The sequence below is a fragment of the Chrysochloris asiatica genome, unplaced genomic scaffold (assembly GCF_000296735.1).
Source record: "Chrysochloris asiatica unplaced genomic scaffold, ChrAsi1.0 scaffold00067, whole genome shotgun sequence".
Taxonomy (NCBI): Eukaryota; Metazoa; Chordata; class Mammalia; order Afrosoricida; family Chrysochloridae; genus Chrysochloris; species Chrysochloris asiatica.
The window spans coordinates 8,181,291-8,202,863 of NW_006408585.1; the positions used below are offsets into that span (position 1 = coordinate 8,181,291).

The 21,573-nt window shown below is 38.5% G+C and overlaps 1 protein-coding gene across 1 annotated transcript; it reads right to left on the minus strand.

The window, feature by feature from the left end:
* Positions 1 to 289: 289 nt before the first annotated feature.
* On the minus strand, positions 290 to 19,695 carry JKAMP (JNK1/MAPK8-associated membrane protein). The gene is made up of 6 exons (XM_006864594.1): positions 19,572 to 19,695; positions 18,881 to 19,035; positions 15,032 to 15,238; positions 7,849 to 8,030; positions 3,219 to 3,295; positions 290 to 710 (listed from the first exon to the last, which is right to left on the minus strand). Exons 2-6 carry the CDS (start codon positions 18,940 to 18,942, stop codon positions 492 to 494), a joined length of 747 nt encoding a protein of 248 aa, XP_006864656.1. The 5' UTR covers positions 18,943 to 19,035; positions 19,572 to 19,695; the 3' UTR covers positions 290 to 491.
* Positions 19,696 to 21,573: the final 1,878 nt, after the last annotated feature.

Consider the following 21,573-nt stretch of genomic DNA (forward strand, 5'->3'; position numbering starts at 1 on the left):
CTATACTCTTATTTTGATAAAATATCAAAAAACTGTATTGGTGAAAATAAATAGGTAACAGAACCAACATACTTTACTTCCATGTTTGTTATCAGATCCTACATTTATGTTTATAATGCATTAGAGTTGAGAAAACAAATAGAAACACAACAGGCATGCACAATTAAGCCACTGCTGATTCCAGATTACATTTAAGGTTTTCCAGATACAAAGAAACGTGCCTTTAACAAGTAACTGAACTGCTGAGAGGCAAGTACCTCTTAGTCAGTGTCTAGCGTACAAGAGAACATGTAACAGAGTATTATGGTAAATTTTGTTAGACTTCTGCAAGTCTAACCATAAAGTCTGTTAAATCAAAACAAACAAACAAACAAACAAACATTAGGATATGTTAACAATCTTGTTCCCAAGTGTGGCAGAGAACACTGACACATTTTTTATTTCTTTACTTTTTCACTAAGAATACTTAGATTTTTTTTGGCATTCTACAGTCAGTGCCCATTGGCTCCTTCTGAGAGTATCCGTGAAGGTTCGGTAAATTTTGCAGTGAACAAGTAAAACAGAGCTGGTGTAGGTACCAATGCCAAAAGAGGTAAATCTTGCTCTAGTTTATCCACTCTGGAAATGGAGATTATCCCATAAGCATGGAGTAACCAGTGGCTGAAGAGGACAATAAGTCTTTTCTTTCTCACCAGTAGATCATAGCAGTTCTGTAGAATTTATAAAAGAAAGAAAAGAGATTACCAGGCTGAATCAGTGATATAATGTATTAAAACATCTTGATTTAAAATTTATTACTTATTTTTACACAAGGTAAATAACCACAGAACCATAGACTGTTCAAGCTAAAAGGAACCTCAGAAAACACCCAGTCTAGCTACCACACTGTACAGACGGCCGTGCCAAGACAAGAGCCCATGTCTCTGAGGCCTGGACCAGACCCTCTCTATATCACCATCACCTTAAGAACCACTACAGATTCTTCTCAAAGATCTGAACGAGAAAGGGGCCTCTCCACCTGCCCTGATTCACACAGCTGTGCGTCTAGAGGTGGGAAACTGGAGAAACTTCAACATTCCTCAAGTGCTTCTGCCAGGCATTAGGAAAAGAACGGACACATGACTACTCTGATTTCCTTTCTTTAACACTACTCTAGAGTATGTAATAAGTAATAACTCAAAGTGCTAACTCACACATTAAAATGTGGTTTGCCTAGGCTAGTTACCAATTTTCCATTATCATTAGGTGGCTCACTAAGTTACCTAGAGCGAGATACTTCCTGATTCCGTTCCCTAGTTCTGATTATGTGGAAAGTGCTAATTGAGTATTTTATATATGAGAGATTGATGGGCGGCAGAGAAACAGAAGTTTCAAATTCAAAACCTTATTTTTAGCAGTTTAGTGCTTACCTTATAGTGCCACCCCAGGGCTCCTTAGGAAATCTTAACTACCTGGAGTAATTAGGCAGTGGGTACTGCCATTGAGTCAGTTCTGACCCACAGGACCCTATACAGGCTTCCTGAGGTTATAAATCATTCTGGGAACCTCATCTTTTTCTCATGGAGTGATTGCTGGGTTTGAACTGTTAACCTTGAGGTTAGAAGTCCAGTGCTTATCCTACAGTTCCGTTGATAGCAAATAAAAATTCAAAAACCACATCTTATTCAAATATCACTTCAATGCTCAAATCTTTCCCTCAAGTTGATGAAAGTATGAACATTTATCTTGAATTTTAAATTATATTAAAATGTTGCTTAAAGACTATAAAGGAAAAACAAGGATAGCCTACCCCTGGAAACATCTGAATAACCACAATCAAACTATTCTGTGCAGTTCCTCTACCGTCTTCCTCCCTAAAAGTCACTAAGAGCTCTACATCAGTTTTTCTTTCTCTCACTCCTTCACTAATAGGAGGAATCTTAAAAAAATTCAGAGAAAAATGAAATGCAAATATAATGGACTTTTTGCACGAACTTTTAAAAGCCTCCCATGTGTAATATAAAATGTGGCATCAGCAGCAACCAATTAAAAATATTTATGACTCACTTTCTGTAGGCTGAGCTTTTTCTTACTAAGAGTTACGAGAAAGCACCCCACCAGTTACAATAAACAGTTTAAGATAGTTCGTAGTCATTAGATTAGACTCCTAGTGTGGTGCTGTAGGATAAGCACTGGCAGCTAACTCCAAGGTTGATGGTTCAAACCCACCAGCTGCTCCTCGGAAACCCTATACAGGGTCATTATGAGTTGGATCCAACTCGAAGGCACTTAACAACATAGGCACTAGATCAGTAAACATTAAGAATTTAGTCTTAAAGAGTTCTCACAGTGGCCTTCCACTGAGATAGTGAAAAATTAGCGGCAGAGAAAGAACAGCATCAGAACTAATGTGTTATTAATGTTATCTTCAAATCACTAAAATAATAGAGATATTAAAGGGCAAAAGTAAACATGTCTAATCATGAAAACTAAAGTAGAGATGTGATCTAGAACAGTATCAAGAGCACAATATAATGATGACATTGTTAATATTGCCACGACAAACTAAATTATAAAATTAGTTTTATAAACAATGAAGCGTTTTTATATTTCCTTAAAAACTGTGTTAATAAGCTTCAACATTTCAATTAAATTGGTCTGCTAACCACAAGACCAGCAGTTTGAATCTATCTGCTGCTCCAAGGGAGAAAGATGACACTTTCTGTTCCTGTAAAGATTTATAGGGTCATTATGAGTTGGAGTCGACTTGATGGCACACCACCACCATATGGATAAATTATGTGAAATAATTATTCTCTACCTAACTAATCCACTATTTCACTAATTCCCAAGCAAGATATAAATAGACCACTACATTTTCATAAACTTTCCTAATGAGCTAAAAGCTATGGACTGACTTATCAACTGCTGTTGTTGGTAAGTACTGTGGAGTTGGTTCCGACCCACAGCGACCCTGTACAGGCTTTCCAAGGCTGTAAATCTTTACGGGAGCAGAAAGCCTCATCTTTCTCCCGCAGAACAGCTGGTAGTTTCAAACTGCTGACCTTGAAGTTGGCAGCTTGATTCGTAACCACTACTCTACTAGAGCTCTATATCAATTACCAAGTATTATTAAAACAACCAGTTGTACTATATCATATGTCATATGTACTATATCTCTTATTCAATTTTAAGACTGTTTTTCAAAAATATTAATACAGGAAAAAAATATTTCCTACCTCTATTTCTGAAGCTGACATGTACACAGCCAGAGTGACCAAGGATAATACCAGTATCATGTATGGAAAGGCATAATCTGAAAAACAAGTAGTGGTATTATGTTGAAAAACATTTTCTAGATAAATTATTAAAAAACAGGTAAACAGTGTAAATTCTCTTTAGATTGGAAATCTCTCTTTAGCAGGCTGTTAAGTGCCTTAGCCCTACTGTTTTCTATAATGGGCTATATAGTAAATATTGTATGCTTTGCCACAATTACCCAACTCTTCAGTCATAGTGGAAAAGCAGCCATAGACAGAACATATATGAACGTGGCTGTGTTCCAATAAAACTTTGCTGTTGCTGTTGAATACCACTGCATCAGTTCCAGCTCATATCTACCTGTATAGGGTTTCCAAGGAGCAACTGGTTGGCTTGAACCACCAATCTTGTAATTAGCAGTCCAGTGCTTATCCAGTGTCATACCAGGACTCCTTTATAGACACTAAAATTTGAATTTCATATGCCAATAAGTATTAGTCCTTTGATTTTTTTCTTCAATCATTTAAAAATGTTAAAGCTACCTTTAGTACGTGGCCAGTTCTGCAGGCCTCTTCCCTAAGACATCCACTGTACACAAAGAACTAACTTCTATTTCCATAGACTAAGAACCACTCAGGACAACTAAAAAAAGTTACTCAAATAATTTTCCGTGTTTTATGATTCGGATGAGAAATCTCGGTGGAGAAAGGATATGGAAGTAATTAGATTTAATTCATCAGATAAAAAGTCCTGGTGTGGCATTATAGGGTAAACACTATTCAAACTCACCAGCAGCTCAGAAACCCTATACAGGGTCGCTATGAGTTGGAACTGACTCACGGCACTTAACAACAAGAAGCCTTAAAGGATAAATGGATCATTTAGTGTTCATAACAAGAAAATTAAGAGTCCTGGTGTGGCACTGTTGGTTAATGCACTGGACTGCAAGATTGATTTGAATGGTGAGGTCGGTGGTTCAAACTCACCAGCTGCTCCTCAGAAACTATACAGGGTTGCTATGAGTCTGGGAGTCCTGGTGTGGTGCTGTGGGTTAATGCACTGGACTGCAGTCATTTTAACCCTAAGGTCAAAGGTTCAAGCTCATCAATCGCTCCTTGGAAACCCTATACAGGGCCGCTATAGGTCAGAACCAACTCAACAGCACTTAACAACAATGTGAAAATTCTAGAAGTTCATACTTCAAACACAGTACAATAATAATACTTTAGGCAATTTTCCCTACAAAGTGCCACCTTTCTCTTAAAATGTTTAAATTTATAGTACACTAAAATAAATGTACCAATTAAAAATACCGGCTAAGTTTTCATGTAAATATTTTACAACAATTAACTTCAGCTGATGAAAATACTGGTGCTGTGGGTTAATGCGCTGGACTGCTAAGTCATTTCAAATGCTAGGTCGGCAGTTCAAGCTCACCAGAGACTCTGAACTATCTACACAGGCCCATTCTAATTGGCATTTGTTATTGTTGTTAAATGTCTTTGAATTGGTTCTGACTCATAGTGACCCTCTATAGGGTTTCTGAAGAGCAGCTGGTGGGTTTGAACTGCCAGCCTTGCAGCTCAAACTGACCCTGCAGTCCAGTGCATTATCCTGCAGCACCACACCAGGGTGGTATTGGGATCCAGACGGGATTTCGAGTGGTTCTTAAACTAAAAAACAAGCTTGAGATTTTGAGCTACTAGATCTGAGGTGAGGCTTGAGAATCTACATTTTATCCAGTTCTTCCCCTGGTGGTGCTGGTAACATAAAAAAAGCACCAATTTGACTTCTAAATAGGTGAAAGTTTGCCAACTTTCTAACCGCTCTGTATCTCTAGCTTGAGATCTGAAGTCCCCAGTATGTCACCAGAAGCTTCCAACGATACCTCTTAACTCAAACTTGGTACACCCACTACCACAGAGTCAATTCCGACTCAGTGACTCTATAGGGTAGAGTAAAACTGCTCCACAGGATTTCCCAGACTGCTCTGGTAGCGTAGTGGTTACAAATCGGGCTGCGAACCGCAAGGTCAGCAGTTCAAATCTACCAGCTGTTCTGCAGGAAAAAGACGAGGCTTTCTGCTCCTGGAAAGATTTACAGCCTTGGAAACCCTGTACAGCGTTGCTATGGGTCGGAACTGACTCGATGGCACTTAACAACAACAAAAACAAATCCTTATAGGAGCAAATAACCTCATTTCTTTCTACAGAGCTGGTGGGTTTGACTACCAACCTTGTGGTTAGCAGCACAATACTTAACCCACTGTACCATGAGGGTGCCTCGACTTGCTATGTTGTTGTTGTTGTTGTTAAGTGCATCCAGTTAGTTCTAACTCATAGCGACCCTGTATATAGGGTTTCCGAGGAACGGCTCGTGGGTCTGAGTTTCTGACCTTGTGGTTTGCACTTCGGTGAAGATCCTACAGCTCCACAGCAGTAGTCAACTTAATATACTCCCTACAAATCAAAAATTCTCTACTCTACTTTTTCAGCATCATAAAATGCTGACTTGGTGCTATGCTCTCTGTAACTAACATCAGCTGGTTGCATAAATCTGCACTTAGTGTGAATGAATCCCACCAGTGGTTACTACATAGAAAGCATGCTGCCTGATAGTCAGTCCTTGGGTTAACTTCTCTTACCTTTTCCTGTTTTCACAGCTTTTCCCTTTCCTCCAGTTCATTACCAAGAGCCCCTGCAGACTACAACATAGAGAGACTTGAGGGCTGACAATTATGAACTCTTTCCAGTCTATCTTAGCTCTCCCAAGTTCCACACTAGGATAAGTAACTACTTGTTATCTTTTGGATATTTCATGAGTACCTAAATCTGAATTCACTCCTCCTTACCAACCTGTTTTCCTCCTCTACTATTCACCGTGTATCCATCCAGAAGTTAGTAAGCCATAAAACAACTTTATTGTATTCTATTACCAAAACCGTTAAATTTAGTTTACCTTCTAAATGGAGTCTCTGGGTACAAACTGTTCAAGAGCTTGGCTGCTAAGAAAGGTTGGCAGTTTGGTTTAGCCAGAGTCTCCTTGGAAAAAAGACCCAGAAATCTACTTCCAAAACATCAGTTGTTAAAAACACTATGAAATACAGTTCTACCCTGATACACACAGGGTAAGCCAAGAGTTTGGTTTGGATTCTTTACCTTCTAAATAGCTGAGGTGAGATCTTTCCTAGGTTCTCTTTCAACTTCCAAGCTATGTTCCTCACGGCTATCAAGTTATTGTTCTAAACTACAAATCTGATCATGGCACTCTTCTGCCTAAAACCTTTAAAGGTATATCCCTATTTCCTGGACTTCTGGCTGTAGGGTCAGCACTGGACTGTGAACCACAAGGTCAGCAGTTCAAATCCACTAACTGTTCCTTGGAAACCCTATACAGAGTCACTAAGAGTCAAAACTGACTCGACAGCACTTAACGACATCATCCTACTCCCTAAAGAAAGAATGTTTTTGCTATGTGACATTCAGTTGATCGAGATTCATACTGACTATATGACAGAGCAGCATTAGCCTATAACATTTCCTAGGCTCTAATCTCCTCAGAAACCCTATACAGGGTCACCATGCATTGAAACTGACTTGGTGGTACTTAACAATCTTTATGGAAGGAGATCTGGTAGTGCAATGGCTAAGCGCTTGGCTGCTAACCAAAAAGTTGGTAGTTGGAACCCATCAGCTGCTCCATGGGAGAAAGATGTAGCAGCCTGTTTCTATATAGACTGTAGCCTTAGAACGCCTCTGAGACGGGTCTGCAGCACATCTGTCAACCAGTCTAGTGGGGATAACAGACCTCTGCCTAGTCTCTAGTCTCCTCTTCCTATGGCTGACCCTCAGCTCCTGCCTTACTTACAACTAAGTTACACTACTAGACTAGATTACAGGCATAATGATGCCGTCTTGCCCAGCCCCTTTAGGCAAAAAGACTTTCCCTCTGCACCCTGGGAGGCTCCATATGTAAAAGTTCTGACGTCCTACATCCTCCCAGTGTTCAAAGTCACATGTTCATATAAGTACCATACTAAATCGCCACCAGGTATTTATACCTGTCCTGCTTTTATATCCTAGTAGTTTTTGAGGACTTTTTTATTCTTCTGAATCACAATTCTGTGTGAATGGTTACTATGTTAAAGAACACATTACAAATTTTGGCCTCTTATCTAAAAGGTTTTCTTAGGGGAACTGAGACGTGTACTTAGTGCCAAAATTATATAGTATTGACAGCAATTTCCATGTATCACATGCAAAAACCAGTTTTTGTTTTTAATTTAAACTCAGGTGTTTGTTTTTTTAACCTCTATGGTTCATCTGATATCTGTTTAGGTTATGAGCCTCAAGCACAAGGTATTCTTGAAATCAGTTTTGATTAGTGGTTATTGATTTCTTGAGAATTTCTATTCCAATCCAAGAAACTAAGGATTAATTTTTATAAGACTAGAATGTTTAATGAAATATATATTAAGATATATTATCAAATATTATAAAAATTAAAAACTATTCTAAAGAAAAAATAACTCCAAAATAAAATTCAAAGGCAATATAGCTTGTCACATGTGATACTAAAGATTTCATTTACTTTAGCCACACAACTTACATAAAAGGCCTCCACCAACTGCTTGAAGCACAGTTAGAATTGGGAAGAAATAAAGTGCAGCATAAATGCTTTTAAATCGGTCAGACTTCCCTAACCCACAGGCAATCTTCTTTACGAGAAGAGGTCGGAGCAGCATCATTAATACCAGGCAAAATGCATAATAGATGAATACAATGGTGTACCTGTAAAATAAAACAAGGAATTTTTTACATGGAAATGCATTTTTGAAACCTTTTATTCTCTTTTTTTTTAATCTTTTATTGTGAATTAAAGAAGCTCTGGTAGCATAGTGGTTACAAATCGGGCTGTGAACCATAAGGTCAGCAGTTCGAAACTACCAGCTGTTCTGCGGGAGAAAAATGAGGCTTTCTGCTCCCGTAAAGATTTACAGCCTCGGAAACCCTGTCAAAGGTCACTATGAGTCGGAAATGACTCCACGGCACATAACAACAACAACAATTGTGAATTATGTGATAGTTTACATGGGAGAACATTAGCTTTACATTCATCGTATTGTGTATCGTTTCACTGCCATGGCTACAATCCCCTCCATGCATCATCAACCAACCAAAGGGTATATACTACAAGCCTGCCCCCCGAGTCGTCAGCACAAAGCTCCTCTCCCTCTCTGGATCTAAAGTCCCTAGCTGCTCCATCTCTCCACATCATCGTCTCTGCCTCCATCTCTGGCATCACTATTTCTCTGGGTAGGGTCCTGCTCTCCACTCTTCTCCCTTAATGGTCCCAGGGACCTCCGCTCCTAGACTGCAAAGTCAATCACTCCCCTCCTTTTGCTACAAAACATCTACCTTTACATTTCCAACCCTCACAGTCAGTCCTGATAACAATTATTCACTATTGTATCAGAAGAGACCTATCTGCATCTCCTTTCATCAGACCTGCCCAGACAGATTAGATACTACTCAGTTGAGATTCTACCTTCTGTAGTACCCTCTGGATCTAGGTTCCCTCTCGAAAGCTTGTAAGCCAGTCACTTCTTGCCTTTGTAGTCGCCCCACCCCCACCCCCATTTTGGGTAGCCAATGTTCAAGTTGCCCATCCCTGTCTACTTTGTGTTTGGAGGGGGTGGGAATGAACCTCGCTATAAAGATTTGTTCCCTCTTTTGAGCTACTGAATCCATAGGTGTAGGTCAAGTTCATCTAATTGTATCAGATTACATCCCCCCCCCCCCTGCTTCTTCTAGTTGAGCTCTGATCATGCAGTCATTGAAGCCAGGTCAAGTGGATATTATCTGCAAGTGTACATATGCCCTCTCTTTTTATCAGCTGGATAATTCACTCTCCACTCTAGTCCTCTGTGGCTATGTCACTGACTCTGGGCCCAAGAGTCCCCATGTCTTGCCACACTGCTGGCCAACCAGGTCTCTGCCCGGGTTCACAGGAGTCTATTGAACGTTGTAGGGCTTAGCTCGCAGCTTTATTGCTGTTTTTCCCTCAATTCCCCTTATTGGTGACAAATGTGGTCACCAATCAGAGCGTGTATTCCCACTGAGTCTTAGTATTAGAAGGGGGTTTGCCTTGCTAACTTTGTGGAACCCGACCACTTGCCTTGATGTCTCCTGGGCAAGCAACTTGTTTGTTCTTGTGATAGTCAGTTGGACTGCCTATATTGTTTTATATTTTTCCTGTCAGTCTTTCTTTCAAGAAGTATCTTTGGTTCCTCTAGCTGCTTCAGGCTGGTCTACTTGTCCTTTCAAGTGGAAATTTCCCACCTCAGAAGATTCAGATGGGTATCAGGATCCCACTTATGGTCTTATGTATTGCAGAGGCTCCGCAGGAAGACTCCTTCACTGGACACGTTACGTTGTAGCCCCATTTTTGGTATTTCAATCGGTTATGTGAAGAAGACGGACTTACAAGCTTTCTATGCTAATATTTCTGGCTATTCCTTTCTCTCCCCCTCAAGTGTCTACTTTATAATGGCATGCCAGGTAAACCAAGATTCAAAATTCAACCAAGCATCTTAACATTATTTTCCCCATTTTCCACTCCAACCATGTCTCAATCCCTGTATCCCAGAGCCCTGTTGTTCCAAGGTTGTGCATACATCATTCTTTACCTCTGTCCCACTTAGCCCATGCAAACCTATTTGTTTTCTTGTCTGATTTGTTCTTCCATTCCCCTCCACCTTCATGTGTATTGCCCCCCTCTCTAGCACCAAAACTATCCTGTGTCTATTCCCTACCCTGTGCTCCACCTTCCCCTCCCTCCCCTCACTGCACCCCCCAAATACCGGTAACTAGCAAAAAATCCCCGCCCCCTTTAGTATGGGTTTTACAGTAGTGGTCCTAGGCAGTATTTCTCCTTTTGTGACTGACTAATTTCACTCAACATAATGTCCTCAAGGTTCATCCATGTTATGCGGTGGCTTGCAGCTTCCTTGTTATTCTTTAAGGTAGCATAATATTCCATTGTGTGTATGTACCACAGTTTGTTTATCCATTCTTCAGTTGATGGGCACTTAGGCTGTCTCCATACTGCTATGAACATTGGTATGCATATATCTATTCGTGTTATGGCTCTTATTTCTTGTGGGTAAAATATCAAGTAGAATAATTGCTGGATCAAAAGGTATTTCTATTTCCAATCTTCTTAGGAAGCGCCATATTGCTTTCCAGAGAGGCTGGACCATTTTGCAATTACACCAGCAATGCAGGAGTGTCCCAGTCTCTCCATATCTCCGCCAGCATTTTTTGATCTTTGCTGTTATTGCTGGTGTGAGATGATATCTCCTTGTTGTTTTGATTTGTATCTCTCTAATGGAAACTGCTTAAACTGCAAGGTTGGTCAAGCTCACCAGCCGCTCCTCAGAAACCCTATACAGGGTTGCTGTGGATCGGAACCGACTTGACGGCATTTCACAACAACAACAACAATGGCTAGTGATCATGAACATTTCTTCATATGTTTGCTGGCTGCCTGGATATCCAAAACATTTTATTCTTGAAAACTTTTTTAAAAAAGGTTCTTTAAAAAGTCTATAAAATGTATTATAAGTCTACCAACTGAATGTTCAAATTGGTAAAGGGTTGGTCTGTCAAATTCTCATGCACTACAGCAGAGTGTGTGTTGGGGTTCCTGCCTAGAATGTCAGTTTTAAAATTTGTACTAAAAATCCTAAAAATGTCTATACCCTCTGATCCAACAATTTTATTATTTTTATTGCTTTCTTTATAATAAAAATTGAGGGAGGAAACAAAATATTCAACAGTAGGCAAATGGTTAAATTTTAGTACATTTGTGCAGGAATACTATTGTTGTTATTAAGTGCTGTTGAGCTGGTTCTGACTCACAGTGACACTGTATAGGGTTTCCAAGGAGCTGCTGGTGGGTTTGAACTGCTAACTTTGTGGTTTGCAGTCCAGAGCTGATCCACAGAGCCACATAAGTAGTGCAGGAGTATTATATGAGCCATTAAAAATCCAGTTATGAAAGAAACATAAATAATAAAAGTAACTGTGCCTAGTATATTAAGCAGCAGGTTACCAAATGACATATGTACAATACAACTTCCTTTAGAAGTATACACACACACAGAAGTGAAACTAGAAAGACAAAATATTTAGCAGTGATTAAGGAGCTCTGATGGCGTAGTGGGTTATTAACGATAAGGTCAACAAACTATAAGGTCAGTAGTTCAAATCCACTAGCTATTCCATGGGAAAAAGATGAAGCTTTCTGCTCCTGTAAAGATTTACAATCTCGAAAACCCTATACAGGGTTGTTATGAGTCAGTCCAGATTTGACAGTACATAACACCATCTTCACTGGTAGAGCTGACATTTTCAGGCTATATCTCACTTGGCAGGAAAAGGTTGGATAGAGCCTCAGGATGATAGTACAGCTCTCAGTCCATCAGAATCATGACATAACTTCACTGATGATCTTTTCCATCTACTCATCATCTCAAAATTAAGATTTTTTTTTTTTTCCTCAGAACTTTACCGACTGTGGAATAGCCTGCCTTGTTTTGTTAATCATATAAAATAATAATTTTATAAAATCATGAGAGTATTTTATAGTAAATTAATTAGAGGTGGCCGTTTAAGGGTGCAGAATAAAGGACTAAACCTGTTCAGAATCCCTGTTCTAATCCTGTATTTTTTTATTATCCTCCTAAAGGCTTTTAAAAGGAGCTCTGGTAGCGTAGTGGTTACGAATCGGGCTGCGAACTGCAAGGTCAGCAGTTCGAAACTACCAGCTGTTCCGCGGGAGAAAGATGAGGCGTTCTGCTCCCGTAAAGATTAACAGCCTTGGAAACCCTGTGCAGGGTCGCTATGAGTTGGAACCGACTCCACAGCACATAACAACAACAGCAGCAACAAAGGCTTTTAAGATACTATATCCACACTATATTTTGTCATTGTTAGGTGCCATGGACTCATAGCGAACACAGCACAACAGAAGGAAACACTGCCCGGTCCTGGGCAAACCTCACAATTGTTGCCACGCTTAAAAGCCCACTGATGCTGCCACTTTGCTAATCCATCTCGTTGGGGGTCTTCCTCTTTTTCTCTGACCCTCCACTTTAACAAACATGGTATCTTTCTCCAGTGACTGGTCCCTCCTGACAATATGTCCAAAGTTATGAGAGACGAAGTTTGGCCATCCCGGACTCCAAGGAGCACTCTGGCTGCACTTCTTCCAACACATATCTATTTCTCCTTTTCACAGTCCATGGTAAGTTTAATATTCTTCTCCAACATCATAGCTCAAATGCATCAATTCGTCTACGGTCTTTCTCATTCACTGTCCAGCTTTTGCATGAATATGAGGTTATTGAAAATACCATGGCTTGGGTCAGGCGCACCTTAGTCCTCAAGCTGACATCTTTGCTCTTCAACACTTTTAAAAAGGTCTTGTGCAACAGATTTACCTAACACAATATGTCGTTTGATTTCTTGACTGCTACTTCCAAGAGTGTTGATAGTTGATCCAAGAAGAATGCAAGTCCTTGACAACTTCAATTTTTTTCTCCATTGATAAGAATGTTGTTTATTGGTCCAGTAGTGAGGATTTTTGTTTTCTTTACATTAAGATGCAATCCATACTGAAGGCTGTGCTGTTTGATCTTCATCAGTGAATATTTTAAGTCCTTTTCACTTGCAGCAAGCAAGGTTGTATCATCTGCATATGGCAGGTTGTTCGTAAGTTTTCCTCCAATCCTGATGCCACATTTTTCTTCATATAATCCAGCTTCTCGGATTATTTGCTCAGCATACAGGCTGAATAAGCATGGTGAAAGAATATAACTCTGGCACACACCTTTCTTAATTTTAAAACATTTCAGTGTTCCCATGTTCTGTTCCAACAATTGCCTCTTGGTCCATGTACAGATTCCTCATGAGCACAATTAAGTGTTCTGGAATACTCATACTTCGCAATGTTGTCCATAGCCTGTCATGATCCACACAATTGAAAGCCTTTGCACAGTCAATAAAGCACAGGTAAACATCTTTATGGTATTCTCTGCTTTCAACCAAGATCCATCAGACATCAGCAATGATATCCCTCATTCCATGTCCTCTTCTGAATCCAGCTTGAACCTCTGGAAGTTCTCTGTCAATGTATGCTTATAACCATTTCTGTATTACCTTTAGTAAAACTTCACTAGCATGGGATATCAAAGATATTGTCTGATGATTTCCGCATTCCGTTGGGTCACCTCTCTTTGGAATGGGCACAAATACAGATCTCTTCCAATCAGTCAGCCAGATAGTTGTCTTCCAAATTTCTTGGCAGAGATGAGTGAGTGCCTCCAGTGCTGCCTCACTTTCTTGAAAGAATTCAATTTTTATTCCCTCAATTCCTGGTGTCTTATTCTTTGCCAATTCCTTCAATGCACCTTGGACTTCTTCCTTCAGTATCATTGACTCTTGATCATATGCTACCTCTTGAAACAGAAAAACACTATATATGTAACAAGAAGTAAATAAATGTAATTTCATTTTGAATAAGGTGGCTATATACCTTATTTAAATATGGTACTCGATTCACTAAAGAAACCCTCTATATAGGACCAAGTTAAGTTCTGAAAGTTTCCAAGGCCATATCCGACCAGAGAGTAATTGAAGCTGAGGATTACCGCTCCACTAAATCAACAAAGGAATTAATCAATCTTTTTTATATAAATTATACCTGTTAATTTAAAAACATAAATTTTGTATATGTGTGTTTTGGACACTTTACAATTAAACACCTTGCTCAAAAAGGATGCCTGTTATATAATGAAAAGTTGCTCTAACTATGGGAACATGAATACCACAGTTTCCTGTTACATATTTACCAAGAAAAACATATCAAAACAAACACAAACAATTTATAGAAATTCTAAAATAAAGTTGTCTGGGATAATATTATACAGTCTTATGAATCTGTTATTTGTAAAAATAAAAGCTTTTTATAGAAATCACAAATATTTATTTGGAAAAAAACATTAACCTAAGCACTCCAATAATGCCAGCTACAATGAAGTACACCTCTTCTAAGTTAAGGATAGCTGATAAGTGCTGACTGATTTAATTAATATGGTCACTTTATAAGGTATTATTATTCCCATATTATTAAGAAAACTGAGGTTAAAAGAGGTTCTATAACATGCCCAAGTTAACATGACAAATGGAAGACCTGGGATTCAAACCCAAGCCTACTTTGGGCTCCAAAGCTCATTTTCTTTCCTATATAACAACTATGGCATCTCTCCTGTATATCCAAAAGGTTTTCCTTCAAACTCCCTTTTTGAAAAGTCTTAAAAAGTGTATGCTGCTTATTTTAGAAGTGTTTATAACATTTCAACACCAACACAAAGTCTTACATCTATGATATTAAGATGCATTTCGATTTCTTTCATGAGACTGTAATTATTATTGTTGTTATTAAGTGCCTTCGAGTTGGTTCTGACTCGCAGCAAGCAACCTTGTATAGGGTTTCCGAGTAGCAGCTGGTGGGTTTGAACACTTACCATGCGGTTAGCAGCAGTCCAGTGCTTATTCTACAGAGCTACACCAGGCATAATATATATGCCTTAAGAGAAGAAAATCATTTCTGCATGTTTTTTCCAGTGCCTAAAAATAATTACATAAGGCTCAATCTGTTACAATAAATGAAATCTATAACAATCCTCATAGCTGTTTATTTAGTGATCTGAAGTCTAAATACTTACAGTGGGTAGACCGCTTCATGAGTACAGTGCACTGTAGTAATATAATCTGGACTTGGGTTGTAAAGCATTGTGTACCAATCAGAAAGCATCAATACCCGGCAGGAACGGATATGAAGAACACCGACTGGATCACTCACAAGTAAGGTGATAATAGCTGCCATGCTGCATTCAAATAACGCAGTGATATGTTGGAAAAGCGCACTGGAACTACAGAAACAACAAAAAAAGCATGATTCACAATATTCAAATAACTTCTAAGAAAATCTGCATTTGTTACAAGATCTGGTTTTTAAAAAAAATTTAACTAAAAACTCCTAAAACTAAAAAATCTTCTAAGCAGGTAAGAAAAGCCAATATTGTCAAAACTACTTTCGAAGAATTCAAAACCTTGTTTACTCATAAGGGAGATACTCAGCCCAGGTAAGACTGTGTCAACACTATCTTAAATGTATAACAGAAAAGCAGGCATTGATTTATTTTCTCTCTTTAGTATCTTGATAAATCATTAAAACTTTCTAAAAGCTATCTATATAACATTTTGCATTATCTTAAAATACGAAACAAGTACACAAGCGTATGTTACATGTGTTAAAGTATAATAAATAATAAACATCATGAGCTTACCACCTAACTCAGTAACTAGAACAGTAACCTACATTACCTCTGGGTTTTTCCCATTTCCACATCTGTCTTCCCCCAAAAGGTAACCATCATACTAATAGGTTTTTATCATTTCACTGCTTTTACTAAAGTTTTATTCTAAATGTATTTATCATTCAAAATCACTCTGCTTATTCCTTATTTTTAAATGATATCATATTAATATAAGTATTCTGGGATATTTTTTTCCCATTCCAAATTACATTTCCAAGATTCAGTCATGTGGTTGGCTGTAGCAAAGGTTGTAAGTTTCAGTGCTGTATAATATTCACCCTATAATGGCTTATTTATCCATCCTGTTGTTAGTTAAATGTGCTTCTAATGTCTTCCTCTCAGTTTACATGTTAAATTCTCATTTTGCTTATGATATCTTTTTATTAACAGATAGTCTATGTTTAAATACGGTTGACTTCATGAAGTTTTTTTTCTGGTTAGGAATATTAATGTTTTGCTTAAGAATTCTTTATTCATATCTAACTAAACCTATATATATATATATATATATATTTCTCAGGGGAGAAAGATCAGACTTTCTGTTCTTGCAAATATTTCACATCTAAATCTTTAACTCATCTGGAATAGGTTTCAGTAACTTTAGACTTTCCAACTTGGATACCAAAGTGTTCCAGCAGCATTTTATGGACTGGTCACTACTTTCCCACAACTGATTCACCATGCCACTTCTGCCAAGAAACATTCCATATAGAATTGAGTCTATTTAGGCTATTTGTCCATGGGGTCCATTTATCTATCCCTGAAATACCTAAATACAGTAATAATTTTTGAAATTTCTCTCCTTCAGTACTTTTGACTGTTGTTGGCCCTTCACTCTTCCATATAAATTTGAAAGTGGTGAAGTTCATTAACATAAATACAATACAAATTAGATTTGTAATAACACTAAAGATCAATTTAAAGAATAACATTTTCAATAGTGGGTCTTCTGAACCATGAAAATAGACTCTATCTATATATATCACTTGGGTTCACTTTAATGCCCATTTAGTCTTAGGTACTTCACACTTAATGTGACACTATAAAGGAGTATGTTGTTGTTATTGTTAAGTAGCGTCGAGTGGTTCTGACCCTTAACAACCCTGAATAGGGTTTTCGAGGAGAAGCCGGTGAGCTTGAACTGCTGATCTTTATAGTTCAAACGGCTTTGCAGTTTGGTGCATTAACCCACAGCATCACACCAGGGCTCCAAATGAAATACAGGAAGATAATTTAAAAAATACATATTTATCTTACAGCCAGTCTCTTTACTTCTTACAAGAAATAAAGTCTATTTATTTCTTACAAGAAATAAAGATATCTTACATCTTTATTTCTTACATATATATCTTACAGCCACTCCCTTATTTCTAACATTTTGTCTATGGATGCTTTTGAGTTTTCAATATGAACAATGTTGCAGTTATCTAAAATGCTAAACAATACCTCAAAACAGTAGCTTGAAACAACTGCTAGTTATCTGTCATTGTTCTTAGGCATGATGGGGCAGCTTGGCAGTCCTTTATGCTCTATGTACCCTTGGTTTGAACTGCAGTCAACTTGCTAGCGCTTTCAGGATGTCAGTGTCATAGAGTGGGAGTTAACCCTAGCATGGCTGGGGCTGACCATGAGAGCACCTTGGTTCTCTTTCACAATCTCCCTTTGTCTTTGTCATTCTACAATTTCATTGTGATGCACTAAGGTGTGAACTGCTTTTTATTTAATTAGGCTTGGAAAGCATTTTGCTTCCTGAATCTGTGAATCAAATTTTTTCATTACTTCCATAAATTCTACAGCCAGATTATCTTTAAATATTTGCTTTCTTTCATTTTCTGAGAAGTTAGGGGAACTAAAAGAAAACCAGTATGGTTGAAATGTACCAAGGTAGACTTTGGCTCCCCAAATCCAGTGAAATCAAGTTTGCAGACTTATCAAAATGCTTTCAATTCTGGCCTTCATGTTCCTTTTTTTCTTTTTCTTGCTTTTAACCTCTCTTCCTCATGCAACTCAATCACACTTGTGCCAACCCAGACAATTTCCACTCCCACCCCCAGCAGATCACACATTTCAGCTCTCCATCTCATTGATCAGCCTGTTTCCTCTGCCTAAAATGTCCTTTTCTTGACGTCTTTCCTATTCCACCAAGCATAGTTTATCTCTGCATTGTTTGAGTATAGTGTTGTAGGATAAGCACTGGACTGCTAACCGAAAGGTTGGAGGTTCAAATCCACCAGCCGCTCCTTGGACACCCTATGCAACGTCGCTATAAATCAGAATTGACTCGATGGCACACAAAAATCACAAAGTGGTATATTAGATTATTAGTATTAGATAAAGTATCATGTTTATTCTAGAATGATGTTGTTTGTTGTTGTTAAGTACCTTGGAGTTGGTTCTGACTCATAGTGACCCTGCATAAGGTTTCCGAGGCTGCAAATCTTTACAGGAGCAGAAAGCCTCATCTTTCTCCCACAGAAAACAGCTGGTGGTTTCAAACTGCCGAACTTGAGGTTAGCAGCCTGATTTGTAACCACTACACTACCAGAGCTCCTTCTAAAATGATAGTTTGTAATAATATCCACTTGTTTGGAGAAAACCCTGAAGGACCATAATTGACAAACAGAAAAATACTCCTTTAAGTTCATTTAGAGTGAAACAAACACAAGGTGGTGGTGGTGGTTGTGTACTGTTGAGTTGGTTCTGACTCACAGTGATCCTGCATGTGGCTTCCAAGGTTGTAAAGCCTCATCCCTCTCCCACAGAGTGACTGGTAGAATCAGAGTACTGAACCTGCAGTTAGCAGCCCAGCTGGTAATCCACTACATGGCTGAGGTTCCTTAAGCACAAAGTAGTTCCCTTATTAATTTTAATTACTGAGGCATGCCCTAGCATTAAGTTTTCTTACCAGAATAAAGTAATCAGGATACAGGGAAGAATAAGCTTACCATACTAAAACAACCCAAGAAATATAATTACTTGATGGTGTTATTATTAAGTGCCGTCAAGTGGGTTTTGACTCATAGTGACCCTGTATAGGGTTGCCAAGGAGCGGCTGGTGAGTTTGAACCACCGACCTTGTGGTTCCAACTGACATTGCCATCTAGTGCAATACTCACAGTGCCACATCAGGGTGTCTCCTAAATGATAATTATTCCAACATCAGTCAACCCAGATACATTCAAAGAAAGTACGAACCTCTTTTTCCCTGAGTACCATTCAATGAAGAACCAATGCAAAACAAGAGGAAGCATAGCCATAAATCCAAGATATAGCCAATCATAAAGTTCTGGAGACTCTGTGCAAGGCTGGCAATATTTCTGTGCATTTGTTCTCTGTCCCCTTGGGCATACCTACAGTCAGTGAAAACAATACTATATGTTTAGATATTATTTTAGAACATTAACATCCCCAGAAATCTTTTCAAACATCTAAGCTTACATCTTTAAGAAATATAGACGTAGTATAAGCTAAAGGGGGAAAAGGGGGTACTGTATTTACTATAAAAAGCTCTTAAAGAACTTTACTAAGTTAAAAAAAACAGTTGACTAATGACTATTTTCATTCATTGGAAAACCTACTTTCTAACATTGTATAAAAGTAATTACAAATAAATATTGCATAGCTACAATGCTAATTTACTAATCAAGTCATTGTGCTAAATTATTAATAGAGCATAATTAGAAATTCCTGTGAAATTATGTTTCTAAAATACTTAGTAATTGTGATTATAAGACATACTAATGATATTCAAGCTAACACAAGTAAGAATTTTATTATTGTCTCCATATTTACTCTTTTATGACGTAATGAAAATATATTTAAAAGATACATGTGAAAATATTTTAAAAGCAAATAGATTTAAAATAAAATAGCACATAAGACTTACCCCACATTCTCCATATATTTCAGTTGAACCATTTTTAAATAACAGAGTCTTTCCACAATAAAGTCCAATGCATGCTGGTTGAATATCGACAGCTTTTTAAAAACAAATGTCAGTATAGTAACATCTTTTATAATTATAAAAAATAATATTATAATAGCTGAAGTAGTTGGCAGGATTATCTCAACAATTTCAATTAAAAAATATGTATTAGGTAAAACTCCTGATGCATTCAGTTTCAACTTTGATTTCTGATTTTATGCTGTGACACTGCAAAGCCATACACTAGACCCTCACTATTGATACTAGTAATTCCCAGAACTCAAAGCCTAACCTGCTATGTAGGTCTCTAGCCAGTCACTCCTCTAGCTGAGTTTCAGACTTTTGAATTTCACTAATTATAAAGTTACAAATTTTTTTTTAATTGAAGAATTGATAAAGGGTATCTCCCTTTTACTTTGTCTACTCACATAGTCTATCATCAATGTCTCTCAAAAACACATTTTAACATCAAGAAGGAAGAAAGGACATAATTTTAGACTAAAGGATAGGTGTTTAAGGTCACTAAAGCCAGCAGTATGAAAAGTTTACTGTATTGTCCTATTATTTTTGTGGAGGGCAGGTGACAATTTCATCTAGATCTGTCACAGGGCCTCTGACCAGCATTTGCAACGTGTGGTGCTGTGGGTTAATGCGCAAAGTCGGTTTGCACTACAAGTTCGGAGGTTCAAAGTCACCAGCTGCTCCTCAGAAACCCTATACAGGGTCTCTATAATCCAGAACTTAACACAACACAGCTTTAAAATCAACCCCAGATCTCAAGGAGGGTGAGGAAAAAAGCAGTTCTTAACAAAGCATATTCAAGGGCCTCCAAATTGACCACATTAAAGGGGGAAGCTATGGAAGGGGTTTTCAACAATGACGTGATTTCCTTCACCTACTGATCTAGTAGCTGAATTAATTTTCAATAAACGTAGTGGGGCAGCACGGTGGCTCTGTAGAATAAGCACTGGACTGCGAACCACAAGATCGGTGGTTCGAGCCTACCAGTCGCACGGGGAGAAATATCATGCATTCTGCTTCCACAGGGTCGCTGTGAGCCAAAACCGACACGGCAGCACTTAACAACAAACATGTACTGAGGTTATGATGGCCACTAAATAGCCAGGGGGCAGACGTGAACCTCCCCTCAAAGCACCAACAGCCTGGTGGTGGTGGTGGTGGTTGTGTGCCGTGGAGTCGGAACCGACTCATCGTGACCCTGTACAGGGTTTCTGAGGCTGTAAATCTTAACAGGAGCAGAAAGCCGTATCTTTCTCCCGCGGAACAGCTGGTAGTTTTGAACTCTGACCTTAAGGTTCGCAGCCCATAACCACTATGCTACCAGCTCCTCACCAACAGCCTAGTGCGGCATAAATGCAAAACACCTTTGGTCAAGATGTGAACTAATTGACAAAATAATTACTCATTTTAAGACTATTCTTGAACACTCTTTCCCATATTCTTCATGAATTCATTCTAGAAACTGCCCAGCCCACAAGGTGTTTTCTCCTTTCAAATGCAAGCAGACATTTCATTTCTTCCCCCTTGTGCACTGAGAAAACTTAGAAAAAGCACTGATTAAAACGTCTTAAGCTTAATATTTTCACTTTATCAAATTTCTAACTTATCTTTGAAATCCACAATACCCCAAATGAATCGTGATTATGAGTCTCCGAGAAGGCAGGAGAGTCAAGATTTGGATGCTGCTTCTATGTGGGTTTTGCATCTACTGATGTTATAATAAATACATTCGAAGTTAACTTGAAGTTTCTCAAATCCCACCATTTCCAGGTATAAAAACCCGTGTGATACGATAAAATGAAAGCACACTAAACTTGATCGACCAAACAGAACCTGGCTCCCCGGGTCCGCTCAATCTCCCCTACCATTCCCTCTGGTGAAAATTTCACACCTTTTCCTTTTTTTGACAACGATCTGGTCCCTCAGTGGAAGGCCCTACACA